At 45.9% G+C, this 16,918-nt stretch overlaps 1 protein-coding gene across 1 annotated transcript in view; it reads left to right on the forward strand.

Annotated features, from left to right (window-relative positions):
- Positions 1-14,075, forward strand: part of ANXA13 (annexin A13) — a 50,777-nt gene extending 36,702 nt beyond the window's left edge. The window contains exons 6-12 of the mRNA XM_049633754.1: positions 819-852; positions 958-1,037; positions 1,646-1,714; positions 2,372-2,473; positions 7,134-7,209; positions 10,546-10,658; positions 13,504-14,075. Coding sequence (XP_049489711.1) covers positions 819-852; positions 958-1,037; positions 1,646-1,714; positions 2,372-2,473; positions 7,134-7,209; positions 10,546-10,658; positions 13,504-13,623 — 594 coding nt within the window. The 3' untranslated portion in view covers positions 13,624-14,075. The remainder of the gene's footprint in view (positions 1-818; positions 853-957; positions 1,038-1,645; positions 1,715-2,371; positions 2,474-7,133; positions 7,210-10,545; positions 10,659-13,503) is intronic.
- The last annotated feature ends 2,843 nt before the right edge of the window (positions 14,076-16,918 follow it).

A 16,918-nucleotide genomic window follows, 5' to 3' on the forward strand; every position in this document is an offset into this window, starting at 1 on the left:
GTGAACATCTGGGGAATGCCTGCTCCTAGACACTGCTGGCCTAAATGTAAACTGAGGCAGCTCCTGACGGGGCCACTCAGCCTGAGTCATTGAAACACAAAGCACATCTTCCCAGGACACACCCCAGAGAGAAACTTGCAGCCCTGCACGCAGCACATTGTTTACTGCACGAAGTCTTCTGTCAAGTAGGGAAAAAATTGGAAGCAACCTGAATGTACATCCATCCGAGGCTCGCTAAATAAACCGTGGCTTGCTGGAGGCCGGGACGTTTTGTATCCACCTAAAAAACACTAGGTGACTACGGATAAGCGTAGCTGGATCCCCAAGACACATTACTGAGTGAAAAAATAAGTCCAAGAACAACACATACAGTATTCCACTTTGGAAACACATACACAAAACAATTCTATATGTTTTCAGTAGCACACCTATCTGTATACAAATGCAAGGACAAATGCTTGGGAAGATACCCACTGTGTGACACTAGCCTCCTGAGTAGAGATGGGAGCGTGAGATGGAGGGAGGAGGCAGCAAAGTAAGACATTAGCTTAGCTGTGGTAGTTTTGCTTTTAACTAAGGAGAATGTATGCATGTGTTTGGTGTGTGGCTAGAGATGTTTGCACCCGGGGGCTTCTTCACACCTCCAGGGACCCGCCCCAGGCCTAGGCCCTGAGCCATAGGATGGCTCTCTTTGGAGGAAGTCACGGAGGCATCCTGTGTCTGGAGACAGGTTCTGGCCACTTCCCTGTGTATCTCTGTGTCTCCTACTGATCAACCCCACCTTGGAGTATTGATTTTTGTTTTATTACCCTTCCTAGGAGATCATGGCCATTAAAGAAGCCTACCAAAGGTGTAAGTGACCTTTTGTTCTGACTTTGGATAAAGAATGTTCCTTTCAAAATACCTCTGGGAAATGAAATCATCTGCTTTCTCTCCTCCCTTTTTCTTCTTCGAAAGTGTTTGACAGGAGCCTTGAATCAGATGTCAAAGCTGATACAAGTGGAACCCTAAAGAAAATTCTGGTGTCCCTGCTACAGGTAAGATCAGGCCCACCAAGGGGAATATCTCCTTTGATCAACACAACTAGTTACAGACCTTAATTGCACCTGTAAAATCTCCTTTTTATATTAACATAACATAACATCGTGGGAGTGACAGCTTATATTCACAGGTCTTAGCCGCACTCAAGGGAAGGGGGTCATATAAGGGTTGGACCACTCAGGATTCCGCTGGCCACACAGGGCTCAGGTTAGAATTCAGAACCTTCCATGACCAAGTTTCAGGGTTCTTCAGCACTGGGAACCCCCGAGAGGTGAAATAAGATATTTTGAAAGGATCACTATTAGCTTTCCAATGGAGTCACTCCAGGGAACATCACGAGGTTGCTTTCAGCCTGCTTAGAGGTCAGTGGGGTTTGTGAGCCACCCTGGTTTCTACGAGAAAAACTCAAGTGTTGTTTCAGAAGCTACCCTGTTTATCAGTTGTGCCTAAAGATGGCAGCAAAGAGCAACACTGCCACTTTGCCAGGTTCCATCTCCTCCAGACCACCCTTCTGAAATCACCCCCAGCTTTCCAGGACTTTCTCTCTTTGTTTTCTGTGGTCAAGTGGGAACTCAAGTTAATAACAACGTGTCAATTTTTCTAGGCTAATCGTGATGAAGGAGATGAGGTGGACAGAGATCTAGCTGGTCGGGATGCCAAGGATCTGTATGATGTAAGTGTGCAGATGCACCAGTCCCCGCCAATTCTTTGTCCTTTTTAAAGTTTCTTAGCCCTATTTTCAACAAATATTCCTCTGTTTCATGCAAATGGGAGTTTCTTGAGAAATAAGCATGATCTTTAAAGTATTTTCAATATATACAGTCTTTGTGAACCTGTAAGAATTGTTCCTATTCTTGGGGCGCCTTGGTGGCTCAGTTGGTTAAGTGTCCGACTTCGGCTCAGGTCATGATCTCATGGTTTGTGGGTTCAAGCCCACGTCGGGCTCTGTGCTGACAGCTCAGAGCCTAGAGCCTGGAGCCTGCTCTGGGTTCTGTCTCCCTCTCTCTCTGCCCCTCCCTGGCTCACAGTCTGTCTCTCTCTCTCCCTCTCTCTCTCTCAAAAATAAATAAAAATTAAAGAAAAAAAAAAGAATTGTTCCTATTCTTGCATTTCAGAGTTTACTGCTTCAGGTCCATTTTGGAACAATGAAGGTATAAATATTATAAATAGATGTGTGAAGTAAACTCTCAGGTATAGTGCTTAGTTGATCAATTTGACTTCTATTCAGTGCATATTTTATAACTGCCTGTAAGCAAGGCCTGGTCATAGAACAGTATATTCAGTCTTTTACGCAAAAGGCTTTTCCAAAATGTTTGCATTTGTCCTGCAGGCAGGGGAGGACCGCTGGGGCACTGATGAGCTTGCCTTCAATGAAGTCTTGGCCAAGAGGAGCCACAAGCAATTACAGGCCACCTTTCAAGCCTACCAGATTGTAAGTAAACAAGCACCAGGGCAATGGAGTTCACACCAAAACTACTATTTCCAAAAGAAGTCCAGATCAGGGATAAGGAACTGTGGGGGTGTTTTACAACAGCAGCTCTTAATCAGAGATGATTTTCCTTCTTCCCCACCTCAAGGAATAATTGGTAATGTCTGGAAACATTTGGGTTGTCACCTTGGGTGTTGGGGAGGCAACGCTAAGAGCATCTAGTAGGTCAAGGCTATTATACATCCTACAATGCACAGGACAGCCCCGCAACAAAGGCTTATCCAGCCCCAAATGTAGTGCCAAGGTTGGGAACCCCTGCTTAACAGCAGAGGCTAGGAAAACAGAGGAGTGTCAAGCTGAAGAGCAAAGCCCTAGAGTCAACATCCAGGTTCAAATCCATGTCCTATCACTGGCAGACTCTCTGTCCTCATTTGTAAAATGGGACAATAATCTTCATCGTCACACCCTCTTGGGCTTCTTTCAAGAGTTAAATAATATAGAGGAGCCCCAATGGCTCAGTCGGTTAAGCGTCTGACTTCAGCTCAGGTCATGATTTCACTGTTCATGATGAGTTCGGGGCCCCGCGTCGGGCTCTGTGCTGACAGCTCGGAGACTGGAGCCTGCTTAGGATTCTGTGTCTCCCTCTCTCTCCGCCCCTCCCCTACTCATGCTCTGTCTCTCTCTGTCTTTCTCTCAAAAATAAACATTAAAAAAAAAGTTAAATAATAAATGTAAAAGGCTCAGAATAGTACCTGGCATGTGGTAAGCACACAAATGTTCTCTCTTACTATTATTCCAGTTCACAGTTGGGTTAACAGAGTGCCTACCACTCCCAAGACAGATGAGATATACCTCAGAGATACTCCTGAAAAGATGTGTATAAATTGCTGTTTACAATTACTTTTTATCTGATGATAATCTTAAGCCAACAAGATGAGTTAGTTACTTCAAAGCATTTAGTGGTGAGTCCTTCCTTGAAAATCAGTCTTTCATTGCAAGAAGCCTTTTGTGGAGTATCAGATTTTTTTGGTCTCCTATTTTATATTTGTAGAGTGCTTTTAACTATTCAAAGCACTTCTGTGCCCTGTATCTCATTCCAATTTCACAACAATCCTGTAACGGTAATGTCGGCTAAGCAGCCATTGTTACCTACAACTGCTGGACAAGGAAAGTCTGTTACGAGTAAGGCGCCATCTGTAACTTATCAGGACCACACAGCAAGCCGGTAGCAGAAAGTGGATGAGAACAGCAAGATTCCCCAGCACGAGCTTCTACCTCGGCGGGAGCTGGCCACTCCTCACTCGAAATAGCATTTCCTATGTGTTGCCAGCAGATGAAAAGACAATAAAGCTTGGGAATTTTATCATTACTGTATATAAGCCTGGAGGGCCTTTTGCTTTCAAATCATGCCCAGAGTCATGATCAAAGCCAGCTGACCCTGCGTTCCTCTGGCCTCTGCTCCTGGAACGGGGTAGACTCTGAGCTGGAAGACTTCTCCATGACCTACACCCTCTTCCCACGTGGCTGGAGCCATGGATGGAGTTTCTGGCGATGGCTGCCATTGGTGATCACTGTGGAAACACACATACATGTTAGCGTGCATGTGTGCGTGTGTGTGCGTGTGTATGTGTGTGTATACACGAACTGCTAACGACCTACAAGGATATTCTCCAGGCCAATTGTTCTCAAAATTAATCCCCAAATAGCAGCATCAGTATCACTTGCGAACATGTTAAAAATGAGAATTCTCTTACTTAAAGAGAGAGAGAGAGAGAGAGAGAGAGAGAGAGAGAGAGGGAGGCACCTGGGTGGTTCAGTTGGTTAAGAGTCCAACTCTTGATTTCGGCTCAGGTCATGATGTCACGGTTGGTAGGTTCGACCCCCGCATTAGGCTCCATGCTAACAGTGCAGAGTCTGTTTGGGATTCTCTCTTTCAGCCTCTCACTCTGCCCCTCCCCTGCTGTCTCTCCCTCAAAATAAATAAACTTAAAAAAAAAGAGAGAGGGAATTCTCAGCCCCCACCCTGGACCTACTGAATCAGATGGAGTCCTATAGTGTATGTTTCAACAAGTCTTTCCAGTGATTCTGGTGCCTGTTAAAATTGCAAAGGTCTGCTCTAGACCCCTAGCTCTATGAGCCAGAGCAAGTCATTAAGGATTCCGGACCTCAGTTTCCCCAACTGTAAAACAGGGATAACGATGGTACTTACTTCAGAGGGTTAGTAAAGATTAATGAATTAATAGAAATAAAGTGCTAAAAATAAAGTGCTGGCATGCCATAGGTGTTCAGTAAACACCAGCAACTGTTAGTTGTCTCCTTATGTGAACCAATAAAGCCCAAATGGACAATAAAATAATTTATTGATTTAGCGATTCTTTACATGAAACTAGCTCTAAAATACTACCTGTTCCTCTATTCCCAAAACTTCCCCAGAACATCATCTGTTTTGATTCTTATCACTGATTTTTGTGAGTTCACCCTGATCTCATGACCCTAGTTCATAAGTTTTCACAAGGGTCTCTGGCTAAAAGCAATAAACCGCTAGCATGAGATCATGGGAGTCTATTATGTTGCATAGCTTGCCCTGGCATAGAGATGAATTTTTATTTTTGGCATGAAAACTTTAGGGTTTTGCCCTCTAAGCTTGAGTCTTAACTACTGACGCTCCCAGAAATCCTCACCAAGAAACTGCGTTTGCGGCCCTGCTACACCAGGCAGGAATATCACCGTCCCGAAGGTGACCAAACATGAAAGGCTTGTGCAGCTATAAAGCTGAAGGAAGTTCCCTACGTAGGGCTTAGTATGAATTGTAGGTACACATACCCACAACGCGGGCACACTGCGTCCCCACCACATCAGTCACCACTTCTCTCCTGTCCTCTCCTGTCCTGAGCTTGTTCCAGAGCCTCCAGTCCTGTACCTTCTGTGGCCAAACCCAGAGGGCATAGGATTCTGCTATGAGAATGCTGTCACTATGGGTGAATAGGTTTTGAAAGAAAGAAATGTCTCCCCTATTCTTCTAGTAATCTCCCTACGGTCAACGCTACCTGGTAACGAGAGGCCTTTGAGGCTTGTGTGGAATCTACCCCAGTGATGTTTTTTGTACTAAGATCAGAAAACCTGATCTGTCTAAAGAGCCCCCTAAGAATTAAGTGTTCCGGGAACTGAAGTGAAAAGCCTGCCATTTGCAAAGGAGATTCACTTGGGCCAGTCGATTGTTTTCCATTTGTGTTCTCTGGAGCCCCTGGAGGTGCCTTGGTAGCTACCAGGAGGGGAATGTGGGCAGGAGGTTGATAGAGAAGAGGGGGCAATGTGAACAGTGCCCCCTGGAGTTGTGTGGCAAAAAGACTGAGAAAGCAGAAACCTGGCAATGCTGTCCCAGCACTAACAATAGAAACAGAAAGCAGTTTAAAGTGAGGATTATTTTTTTAGTAAACGCAGACCCGTGTGAACAAGATGTCCTCTTGAAATGCAATCTCAGCCTACAGAACAAGAACGCTGTTCATGGGAAAGTGGTACCAGTCCCTTTCGAAACACCAGCTCCCACATCAAACCCAAGAGAGGCCAGGAGCAACTAAGGAAGGGACAGAAATGAAAGCCCCCAGCCAATCCCCACCGTCTACGTCCCTTACCCACACCAGACCTCTAGGTGTCAAACCACGACAAGGAGACCGAGAAACCTCATTACATCTCGACCTCTCTCCCCCCCACATCAATTGTGCTTGCATCAAAAAGGATATTTTGTTTACTAGTGTTTTCAGAATAAACTACGTACACTCTGACTGGTGTGTCCTCAAAGGCCCCAACTATTTATGGAACTACCGTTGTGTCATAGCCTCAAAAAATAACTTCTAAGAAAGAAGTTTCTGTATTCTTAATGCTTAACTGCACTTCCCCAAACCCAACAAAGAGTTCTCCTTTCTTTTATTTGCCTGCCCTGAGTTTGGCCCAGGTGGTACTTGCATTAAGCATTGTCACAATACACTCTGAACTTCAGCTTCTGTAAATATTTGGAAAGAAACCCAGCGTGTAATGCTGTGCAGAGTGATATGTGAGCCGGTGGTGAATATAGGATCATTTAGAATCACCCCCAGAGTGAAGGAAAGTGACGTTTTGACATGGTCAGCCCCCTGGCTTCCAGCCCACGCAGCCCCATTCTATCAAAAACGTTGGACCAAGTCCTTACCGTGAACTTCACAGCCTGTACTACTTATGTCACCCAAACTGTGGGTGGCTGAGTCCCCAGTCCCAGGACATGGGAGATGAGAAAAGTGTGGGTAAGATGATTAATAACCACAACCTCCTAGAGAATTGGAAATGAAAAGAATTGTAAGAACATATTGGAAACTGAACTATTATAGAGATGTAAAGAATTATTTTACAATATATATTCATTGTTCTTCCACTCCCAATTTTACAGGTGAGGAAACTGAGGCCAAGGGAATTGTCCTGATCCAAGGAAGGGATCAAATCCATTAGGGGTCAAAAGTCATCAGCCATAAGAGCCCCCACTCAAATGTAAGGCACGGAGCAGGATAGGTTCCTTAAAGTCACGTGACCAAATCTGGAAGAGTTTAGTGCTTTTTGTAGAGAAGTGACCCCAGGAGTGCCAAAGCCAAGAGCAAGACCTGTGATAATGGCTGGCCTTTGATTGTCCTTCCAGCTCATCAACAAAGACATCGAAGAGGCCATTGAAGCAGAAACGTCGGGAGACGTGCAGAAGGCCTACTTAACTCTTGGTAAAGTAAACCTAGCAGAGTCCCTGACTTAGGGTGGGCTCCCTGGAATCAGGCTCGGAGTCAGAGGTTTGCATGTGGGAAGACTTTAGGGAATAGTTCGGGAACAACACACCTCAGCAGCATTGGGTAAGGGAGAGAGTAAGCATGATGCAGCTGTAACGGGGGGCGGGGGCTTTGCTGGTCCCCCATGGAGCCCTGGAGCCAGGAGGCAAGGGGGCAAGGTGTTTAAACCACACACCAAGCAACCGGTGGATGCTGGCCGCAACCCCGGAGCATTTGCCATGGTGGGTAAGGCAGGGCCTTGGAGGGCCATTCCTGGGGAGGGACTCAGCTGTGAGCAGCCAGTAGGCTGCAGATGGAATGAGTGCTTTGGTCCCAAAGAGGGCCTCTGGGCGATGCATCATGGCACCCACTACAGTCTCATTAAGATCGTGGGTCAACGAGAAGAGCATCTGTCAACAGGCTACAGCATTGTCTAGTCTCAGGGAGCCATATGTGGTTCAGCCAGGTTTCCAACATATGAACAAGTTTTTGCATATGCCTGATGGCTCGAGGGTGTTCTTTTCCACTTGATTCCCTTCAACATTTAGAATGAATGAGGTCTCTTGAGAAAGAGTGGGGAGGGAGACCAGATCTTTATTGTGCCAAGCAAGCACACCAGCACCTTCTCTCCAGGTGTTGCCCATAGGCAGGAAAGAGCAGAGAGACGGGCATGGGGCTGTGTCTGGCAGGCTCCTTTCTTCCTTTCTGCAAGCCCCGGAATGAAGCCATTGTCCATTGTCCATACTCTCCTTTGGCGAGGAGTCGAGGGCACCATCTCAAATAGCACAAGAAACGGAAAGACGGATCCCCGGAAGAGGAAGAATTGAAAAAGTAGTCCTGGAAGTTAAAAAATGTGCTCTATCTGCCAAACTTTTTGTTTTGCTTTTTGTGGGGGCTTTAAAAAATTTTTTTAAACAATGTTAGCAATTGATTTTTTTTAGTCCATCCTCATTTTGCATTCAAATTAGCAGGGCCTCTACTAATTTGACCTCTACCATGATGTACAGAGGCCTAAACATCCCTAGTGTCACTCCTGACCCCAACTGGACATACATGGACGACTGTCCTTGGGGCTTAAAAGATGAGTCTCTTAAGTAAATGGAGGGATCCACTAACAGCCTGACTCAAAGGCTCCAAATTCTTCCTTTCTGTGCTGGCAGTGCAAAGAATCAGGAAAATACCAGAGTCCAGTCAGAAGATTATACCAATGATGATAATCCACTATCAATATTATTAACAGTAACAAAACCATTCAATTGTTTAACATTTAGTTAGCATCTACCGGGGCTGGGGGTTGCGCTTGGTGAGGGGATCAGAGGTAAATAGGTCCAGTTCTTGCTCTTAGGAAGTTTCAAGTCCATGGTGGAAACAAACAAATCAGCAGATTAGGTTACAGTAAAGATAAAAACAAAAACAACCGGAGTGAGGAGGGTACAGAGGAAGGAAGGGCCACATCCCTGGAGACGGGGAACATAAAATGCAGGACTTAGGTATGCTCCGGTGGTAGGAAACTTCAAAGTGATTAGAAATGACCTTAAGTATAAACCACACAAGCTGTAGAGCATGACTTTACAGTTGTATTTTCGAGACACTTCCCACCCCCACTCATACCTGACTCATAAAGATGCCGGTTTATGGTTAAATTTGAGACCAAATGAGTCCTACCACTTGCATGCTCTGAGGCAGCACTTTTCCAGTGGGCTCCAGGGCCCACCTGCACCAGAATCACCTGTAGAGAGGTGTGTGAAAATACAGATTCCTGGGCCCCATCTCAGGCTCCCTATTAGAATCTCCAAGAATGGAGCCCAGAAGCCACACTTTTACAAGCTCCCCAAGGGATTGTCTTCTCCTCATGATGGCTGGCTATCCTGCCTTCCAGATACCACAGGGTATATGCTCACATTTTCCCTGGCTAGCCCTATCCAGACTCTTGAGGGATTCTTTCGGCAGCTAACAACAGACGTTATTCACCAGGCATAGATTGCATACAATAGAAAAGCTGAGAATTCTCTTCCCAGAACATCAGGAAGAAGGAATGTCAGGGGAGAAGACACCTATGAAGGGTTGGAACACACGGACATTAGGCATTTCAGCATCAATGTGTCCTGCCTGGGAGGGGGTCTTAAGTGAGTCTCAAGTATGCCACTCCCCAAATTGACAGGCTCCCCCCACCAACCACCACCAATCCAGCAGCTTTTTGGATTGTTCTCAGGATAAAGAGGTCAGACACCTGGGGCTGGGCTTTTCTGTTCTCCTGAAACTCTGGTGGCTTCCACATGGCCTATAAAAGAGACAGACCCCCAACCTAGACGCTACTTCCCTAATCCTGTTCCCTTCTAATTCTCGGAAGCATCAATCATATAGGCAATTACATAGAAAACAAGAGTTCCCATCCCAGGACATATCAAGGATGCACATCCCACACTTACGCTCAGTGTATTACTTGCTATCAATCACTAACATCAAAAATGTTAAGTGTTCTAGGTAAATGCCAACACCTAAAGAGTAAATGGTTCGTTTCCCCAAAGTGTTTGTCCTGATGGGCCCCCCCAAGCATGGGAGGAGGGGAGAGGAACAATGATTTCTCCCCAGGAGTAGAGAGGCACTGTGCTTCACTGATCTGTGGATTAGATCAAAGCTGGCAGGCAAGGGGAGGACCAGAAAAGAGCAGCTAGCAAGAACACAGGAAGGTGGTCTGTAGACAGCATCGAACATTTCATGAGGCCACATCCCAGATGGAGAGCTCAGACTGTGGGGCACTTGGAAAAGATTCCAAGATGAAACTCACCGAGCAAACCCAGTGAGGAAAAACAAAGGGCGGGAAAGATGTTTAGCACATCCTGGCGGCAGTCCAGCTGAGTGAGTCTTCGAGATTCTGAAGTTTTATTACAGCAGAGTCCCCAGCCAATCTGTATTTCCCCTCTGAACCCAACGCCAGCATCAGAGATTTCATTCAGATAAGAAAAGTTACTCCTGCTGGTAAGAACCATGAACTTGGCAGGGAAAGCCTGAGGGTGGCCGCAGCGTTCCTCCTCCCCTGAAGGGTCTTCAGGGACCAGCAGAGGGGTTTTGACTCAGTTCTTGGTTGAAGAGCCCAGGTGCCCTGGCCCGGGGGAATCTTCCAGATCCCACTAGAGTGTGAAGTCTGCTCCTTTCAAACACCTGTCTCACAACTGAGTCAGCTCCAAGGACAGCCAGGTGATACGGGGGGCCAGCTCTGTTCCTTCGGAGGGTCTCCATGTTCTTCAACAACATGTAAAAGCCTCACCTTCTCTTGTCCCTCGTCCTGCCCAGTGAGGTGTGCCCGGGACCAGGAGGGCTATTTTGCTGACCGTCTGTACAAGTCCATGAAGGGTGCAGGCACCGATGAGGAGACACTAATTCACATCATCGTGACCAGGGCTGAGGTAAGACACACTCCACTCCCAGCACGTAGGCCACCACTTCTCTTTTGGCCACCGCTGATGTCATCAACAAAGTTTTTCTTAAGGGTTTATTTACAGAAAAAGTGAAACAGAGACAGCCCTCGCCTTCCCAGACTTTGTGGAAGACCTTGTGCCATGCTTCAATCTGTTTCTTTTTATAAAAACACAATAATGATAGTTGCTTCTATTTTTGCCATGTGTGGCTCCAGAGAGCTCGGGGCCTGTGCAGGGGGACCTGGGGGAGTGCAGCCCACGCTCGGCTCCACTGTAAGGAAGACGGACCAGAGACACTGAAAGGATGGGGACGAACGAGGTCACCCAGCAGCAGAGACAATGAGCAAATGACTGCCTCACTCCCCAGCCAGGCCTTTAATTAAACACACCACAGAAGCACAGCTTTGCACAAAAGACACATCAGTACAAGACAGTATTTCTCAACCTTTTAAAAAAATTTTTTTAATGTTTATTTACTTTTGAGAGAGAGAGACAAAGCACGAGCAGGGGAGGGGCAGAGAGAGAGAGAGAGAGAGAGACAGATCCTGAAACAGGCCTCAGGTTCCGAGCTGTTAGCACAGAGCCCGATGCGGGGCTCAAACTCACGAATCGCAACATCACGACCTGAGCGGAAGTCTGACGCTTAACCGACTGAGCCACCCAGGCGTCCCTCAACCTTTTTTAAAATTATTAGTAGTAATCGTCCCACTAAGGAGCCTTTGGGGGCCCAGTTTTTTCCTAATTGCCACTCCCCCAAAACATGAACACCACAGAGGGACTTTGTATCTGTTTATGTTCCGTTTACACATATTCTGTCATATTCTGTATGTATATATTCTGTAAATACATCTATAGATTCTGTTCTGTATGTATGTGCGCGCGTGTGTGTGTGCACGCGCGAGCTTTGACATAAAAAGATTAAGGTTCTTTTCACCCTCTAAGAATGCATTTTTGCCCTGTTGGGAGCGATATCGCCCACCTTTGGGAATGCATGACTGTAAGAAAGAGGGAGATGAGCACCCACGGCCTGTGAGCAGCTGTTGAGATTCAGCACCGATGCTCTGGCACACGGGTCACACAGGGAAGAAGGGACAAGTGAAGGGGAAATGGCATCTCGACCACAGTGGGAGAAGCCTTGGAGAATGAAGTGTAACTGAGCACTTGAAAAACCACAGACATCTTCCCTCAAAAAAAAAAATTGTTAAATGAAGGGGGACAGATCCCAACCCAAATCCTGGCCCATGGCTTTGACAAATAATACTTAACATCTGACACCATTTTTAAATATAACTTAGCAACAAGACCGTTCTTTCGTTTTTATTTCTATTCCAGGAATTTCTCCTCCCCCTCCACTGTTCATAGTTTTCTTCTGGCTTACTGTCTGTTTCTCTTGCTCTCCCTTCCTTCCCTTCCCCATCTCTCTACCACTATCCTGAGTTCTCTCCTCCACTGTCTCTCCAGATCTCCACGGTCTCTGTCTGTCTCTTAGCAAACCATCCCCATCCCCCCATGCTCCTGCCAAAGTCTCAAGAGATTCTGAGGCTCATAGAAGCATGTGCAACACGGAGCAGGGTGGGGATTCTGAAAGACCCCAGAGGGTTGGAACATTCTGGAGGGCCCACCAGAGCTCTGTCCCATCTTAGTATTGGCCACATGTCCTGGGATAGTTTAGGAGACTAAGCATCTCCTTGGAATGCTTCAGGCCCAGCCAGATATATTGGCTATACCCTAATCTCCCCCAAAGCCCCATAATACTAGAACAGAACCCCGGTGTGCCCCATCCCACCCCCGCACTGACCCACACCGTCCTGCCCCCTCCCCCAGCCAAGTAGCGGACAAGTCGGGGGACGGGGAGGGGGCACAGGCAACATCCTGCCGGAGCCTCCCTCCTGCTCAGCATCCGCTTGGCACAATCCTTCATTCCCCTGCCTTCTGCTCTCATCTTCTTTCTTAGTTCATGCCTCCAACTGGGGCAGGAGGAAAAAGAACCAGAAGGCTGAATGATGGGTTGTGGATCTGTCTGGAATGCACGATAGAGTCTAAAGTTTTAAAAATTATAAAAAGAACACAACTCCTGGTTAAAGAGAGCTCTCTGCTTCCTTTACGAGACACACTGTGTTCTCTCTGTACTTACATCTTTTCTGTTGCCAGTATTGTCTCCCTCACTAGGTTCTAAGAATATCTGGAGCGGAACAATCTTTTTATTTGTTTTTCTTCTGAGTCCTCTGCCCATTTCCAGCACCCAGGTTTTTCAAGCTTTCAATGAATTAGGTCAAAAATAAGTCCTACAAATTGGTATTGATTTGAATTTTATTGATTGGCATTAATGGTCTTGCTGATCAGGGTACAAGAAGGAAACAAAAGCTTCATTTCAAATCTCTGTGTTGATAATTTTCTTAACCCTATACCAAGAGTCAGCAAATTGTGACCTGCAGGTGGGCCTGTTTTTATATAGGCTTGCTACCTAAGAACGATTCGTTTTTAAATGACTGTAAAAACTCAAGGGAAAAATATTTTGTAATACATAAAAATCATCTGAAACTCAAGTTTTTGTGTCCATAAATAAATTTATATATATATTATATATATATATATATATATATATATATATATATATATATATATTCACCTCTGTAACCGGAGCTGGACTCGGCTTTCCTTTTCCCATTCATAAAATAATAGTAATAATAGTGATAGCCCCTACCTCCAAGGGTTGTGTTGAGGCATACATGAGCAAATGAGCATAATGTATTCAGAACAGTGACCACCTGCATTCATAGTGAACACCCTATAGATGTTCTTGTCCTCACTGCTGTCGTCATTTCTCCTACAGGTGGACCTTCAGGGGATAAAGGCAAAGTTCCAAGAGAAGTATCAGAAGTCTCTGTCTGACATGGTTTGCTCAGACACGTCTGGGGACTTCCAGAAACTGCTGGTGGCCCTCTTGCACTGAAGCAAGCCAGAGCAGTGGAAGGACAGGGAGGAGCCACCTTTGTCAAGAGTCCATTTCAAACCAGATTTGCAAATGTGACTCCAGCACAAAAACTACTGAAGAGTTCTGGCTTATTTTCTTGCCAGCTTGATTACTGTAGCCAGGCCAAGCTGTTTAGGTGAAGGGCAGCAGCCTCAAGACACGTGTGCAGGTCACCCTGAATGCTGGCTTAGCAAGTATCTGAGCTGCCTTTCAGCTTTCCTTTAGCGTGGCAACCTGAATGCTTTCTGAGCACAAATGAAATTCGCAGTTGATGAAAACACTATACTTGTAATAAAACATTCAGAAGAATATGTATCAAATAGAGGCGGGTAAAGACTGAATGGTTAAGGTACAGGGAAGACAAAATTAACCAATTCATCAGTGTTCCTTCTGTGCGTTCAATCTCAAATGCTCAATGTTAATTAAAGTGGATTATGCCCCCATCAGCTGCTTTTCCAAAGACTGGGTTGATTCGTTTTGGCTCTTGTCCTGGAAGTATATGACTTGTGAAATTCAAACATATGTGGGGAATGCATATAACAACTTTAATTAATAACCACCAAAGATAACAATCAAGGCTAGCAGTAAGGAAAAAATTGAGGTGCCCGTGTGGAATGTAACTAGGGGTAAGATTCACGGCTACCTTGTATAAATGGTTCTTCTTATTTCTCTAGACATTTGACCCACTTGAGCCTTACCTCTGATCTTCAAATACAATTAGGCTGGGCATGGTGCCAACAGGATCAAGGTCAATGGTCTGACTCTCAAACGGATTGGTTCCACACCAATAGAATCTCTGCTCAAGATGTTTGTCTCACAGCCATGAGTTACTAGACGTAGAGGGGTCTGTCAAGAGAACATGGACGCTTTGATCCAATAATTACAGTTATCATTCATTGGGCGATTATTTGTGTCTGGCACTGCTCAGTAGCACACTTTCATGTCTAATCCTCTCAACAGCCCTATAAGGTTACTATTACTCCCATGTATCAGTTGAAGAAACTGGAGAGTTCATTCCCAGGCCAGTAATGTAGACCGATGCCTCTGTATTCAACAGAATGCTGCAAGTAAGTTAATATAGGCAGGTAAAGCTCTCTTCCCATTAGCAAAAAGACGGTACACACAGGTCTGCCTGAAGGAATTGGGGAATAATTCACAGAGATGTATTAATGCTGGATGTTGAAGAATGTGGAAGAATGTTCTCCAGAGAAACAAAATAAGAAGGGTAAAAGCAGAGGCTCAGAAGCATGAGGGAGCAGGATATGTTCAGGAAGTGGTGAAATCCATTCTCCTGGGCATAGATGCGGTGAAAGGAGGGAGAGGGTTGGGGAGGCAGGCCATGAAGCTGCTGAAAAGTTTGTTTGGATCACATTAGCAATGGTTTTGCCTGCCAAGCGTGGGCCCGGTCCTTTGGGCAATGGGGGGGGGGGGGTGTCACTGGAGATGTTTAAGGAGTGAGAAACATGATCAGTTTGGGGCTTTAGCCATTGACTTGGTGGTGCAATCAACATACAGCAAATAGCCCAAACTCTCAGTATAAAAGTATATATCATGGTGTGCCTTTCTAGTGGCTATAAAATGGTGACTGACACATTAAGAAGTTATGATAACATCTGTGTCCTCCACATGCTGCTTTATCAGTCTAGCAGTCATTGTTGTCATTATGAGCTTTAACACATAAAAAGGTTTTCTAGAGCCAAGCTCAGTGATAGAACATACTCATGTTTACTTATTTGTTGCCAAAGCTGCTTTTAAAAACAGAAACAAGACAACCAGTTCTTGGGTTCTGAACTCACGGTAAGGATAGAAAAACAAACCAACAGAGTGAAAGGAGATCTATTAAAAACAGCCACTGTTGGAGATTGTTGAAGGCCATCACTCACACACAGAGGAGAGGAAGGTATTTCACAGGCGAGGAAACAGGCTGAGCAAGGCTGAGGGGAAATGTCATTTACTTGCTTAAGTTCTCGCACAGGAAATGCCGGAATTCAAACCTGCGTTCTTCTGACTCTAATGCCTGAGCCCTTTGCCACACTAGCTCAGGTCCACAAGTGCTCTCTCCAAAATTTTGCTGAGCAAGGCACTGGGTACCTCCTTCTGTAGCTGCTGAAAGCTGTTCACTGTTCACAGAAGAAGACCATTTCTGTGTGCTTGGCTGGGGGCTGCCTCAGGAGAAGTCTGAGCTGGTCTGTCCCAGGAATGCCCCACCCCATGGCAGACCAGGAATTTCCTGCTTCTCCTCTCCACACACCCTTGCCCTGCGCAAGTCCCACCTCACCGTTACCTAAGACCCCTGTTCCCAGAGCTGTCAAAAGGCAGGGCTTGCCTGTGGAGGGGGTTCCGGGGAGAAAGAAAGGACAAAGTTAGAAGAGAGAGAGGGTGAGAGCAACATTACCTTGTCACCCTCCCACTGAGTGACACTGTCCCCCACCCCTCACCCTTCTCCTGAGCCACAGCTCCTCCCCAGATATTTGGATAGATGGGGAGGAGTCTGAACACCACCTGTGGAGCTGCATCAGAAGGGAGCAGGTCCCATGGGTTCATGTGGTAACCTGCCAAACTTTTCCCCATGAAATTCTGTTCCAGTCCCCATTGGGCTCCATAACACTGCTCACCCAGCCTGAGTCACCCGGACATGGTAACATAGACCTTGGGGGCGCTTGCTTGAGTGAACCACTGCAGAAGCTGATGTTCCTTTGAGGAGCAAAGGAAGTCCCCGACCAACCAACATGGGAGATCCAGCCTCCCAGTTCCTCTCAGGATCTCTGGGAGTCCCAAGTGGTTCTCGTCCTGTAGGCCCACCCCTAACATTTGTGGGTCCCAGCCCATCTCCCTGCTTTTCCCTTTTCTGGGGGAGTGGGAGCTGATTTATAGCATTTGCTTATTTCTGTGGCCACCACGGTCAATTTCAAGCTACTGACATGATGTCACTGAACAGAGTCAGGAGACAAGCGGTAGCACACCAGTATGTACGATGTCCGCCATACAGATACGATAGATGTCAACAACTGCAACAGCATAGATGATAGTAAAATAGAGCAAATAATTAGGAAGTAATAAATTTTGGGTTTTCACTACATTTGTATCAATATAATTTAATTGTAAGTTTGTATACTTTAATTTTTAATAATCACTAGGCTTAATAACTAACTCATAAAACTCCTGAAAAGTTAATAATTAAACCTCATGAACCAATAGGAGCCAAGTCCAGCACTCCACTTGGGATGGGTCTTAACCCCTTTCTTCCAGAGGACTCCCAAGACAATTTGAACCC

The sequence above is a fragment of the Panthera uncia genome, chromosome F2 (assembly GCF_023721935.1).
Source record: "Panthera uncia isolate 11264 chromosome F2, Puncia_PCG_1.0, whole genome shotgun sequence".
NCBI lineage: Eukaryota > Metazoa > Chordata > Mammalia > Carnivora > Felidae > Panthera > Panthera uncia.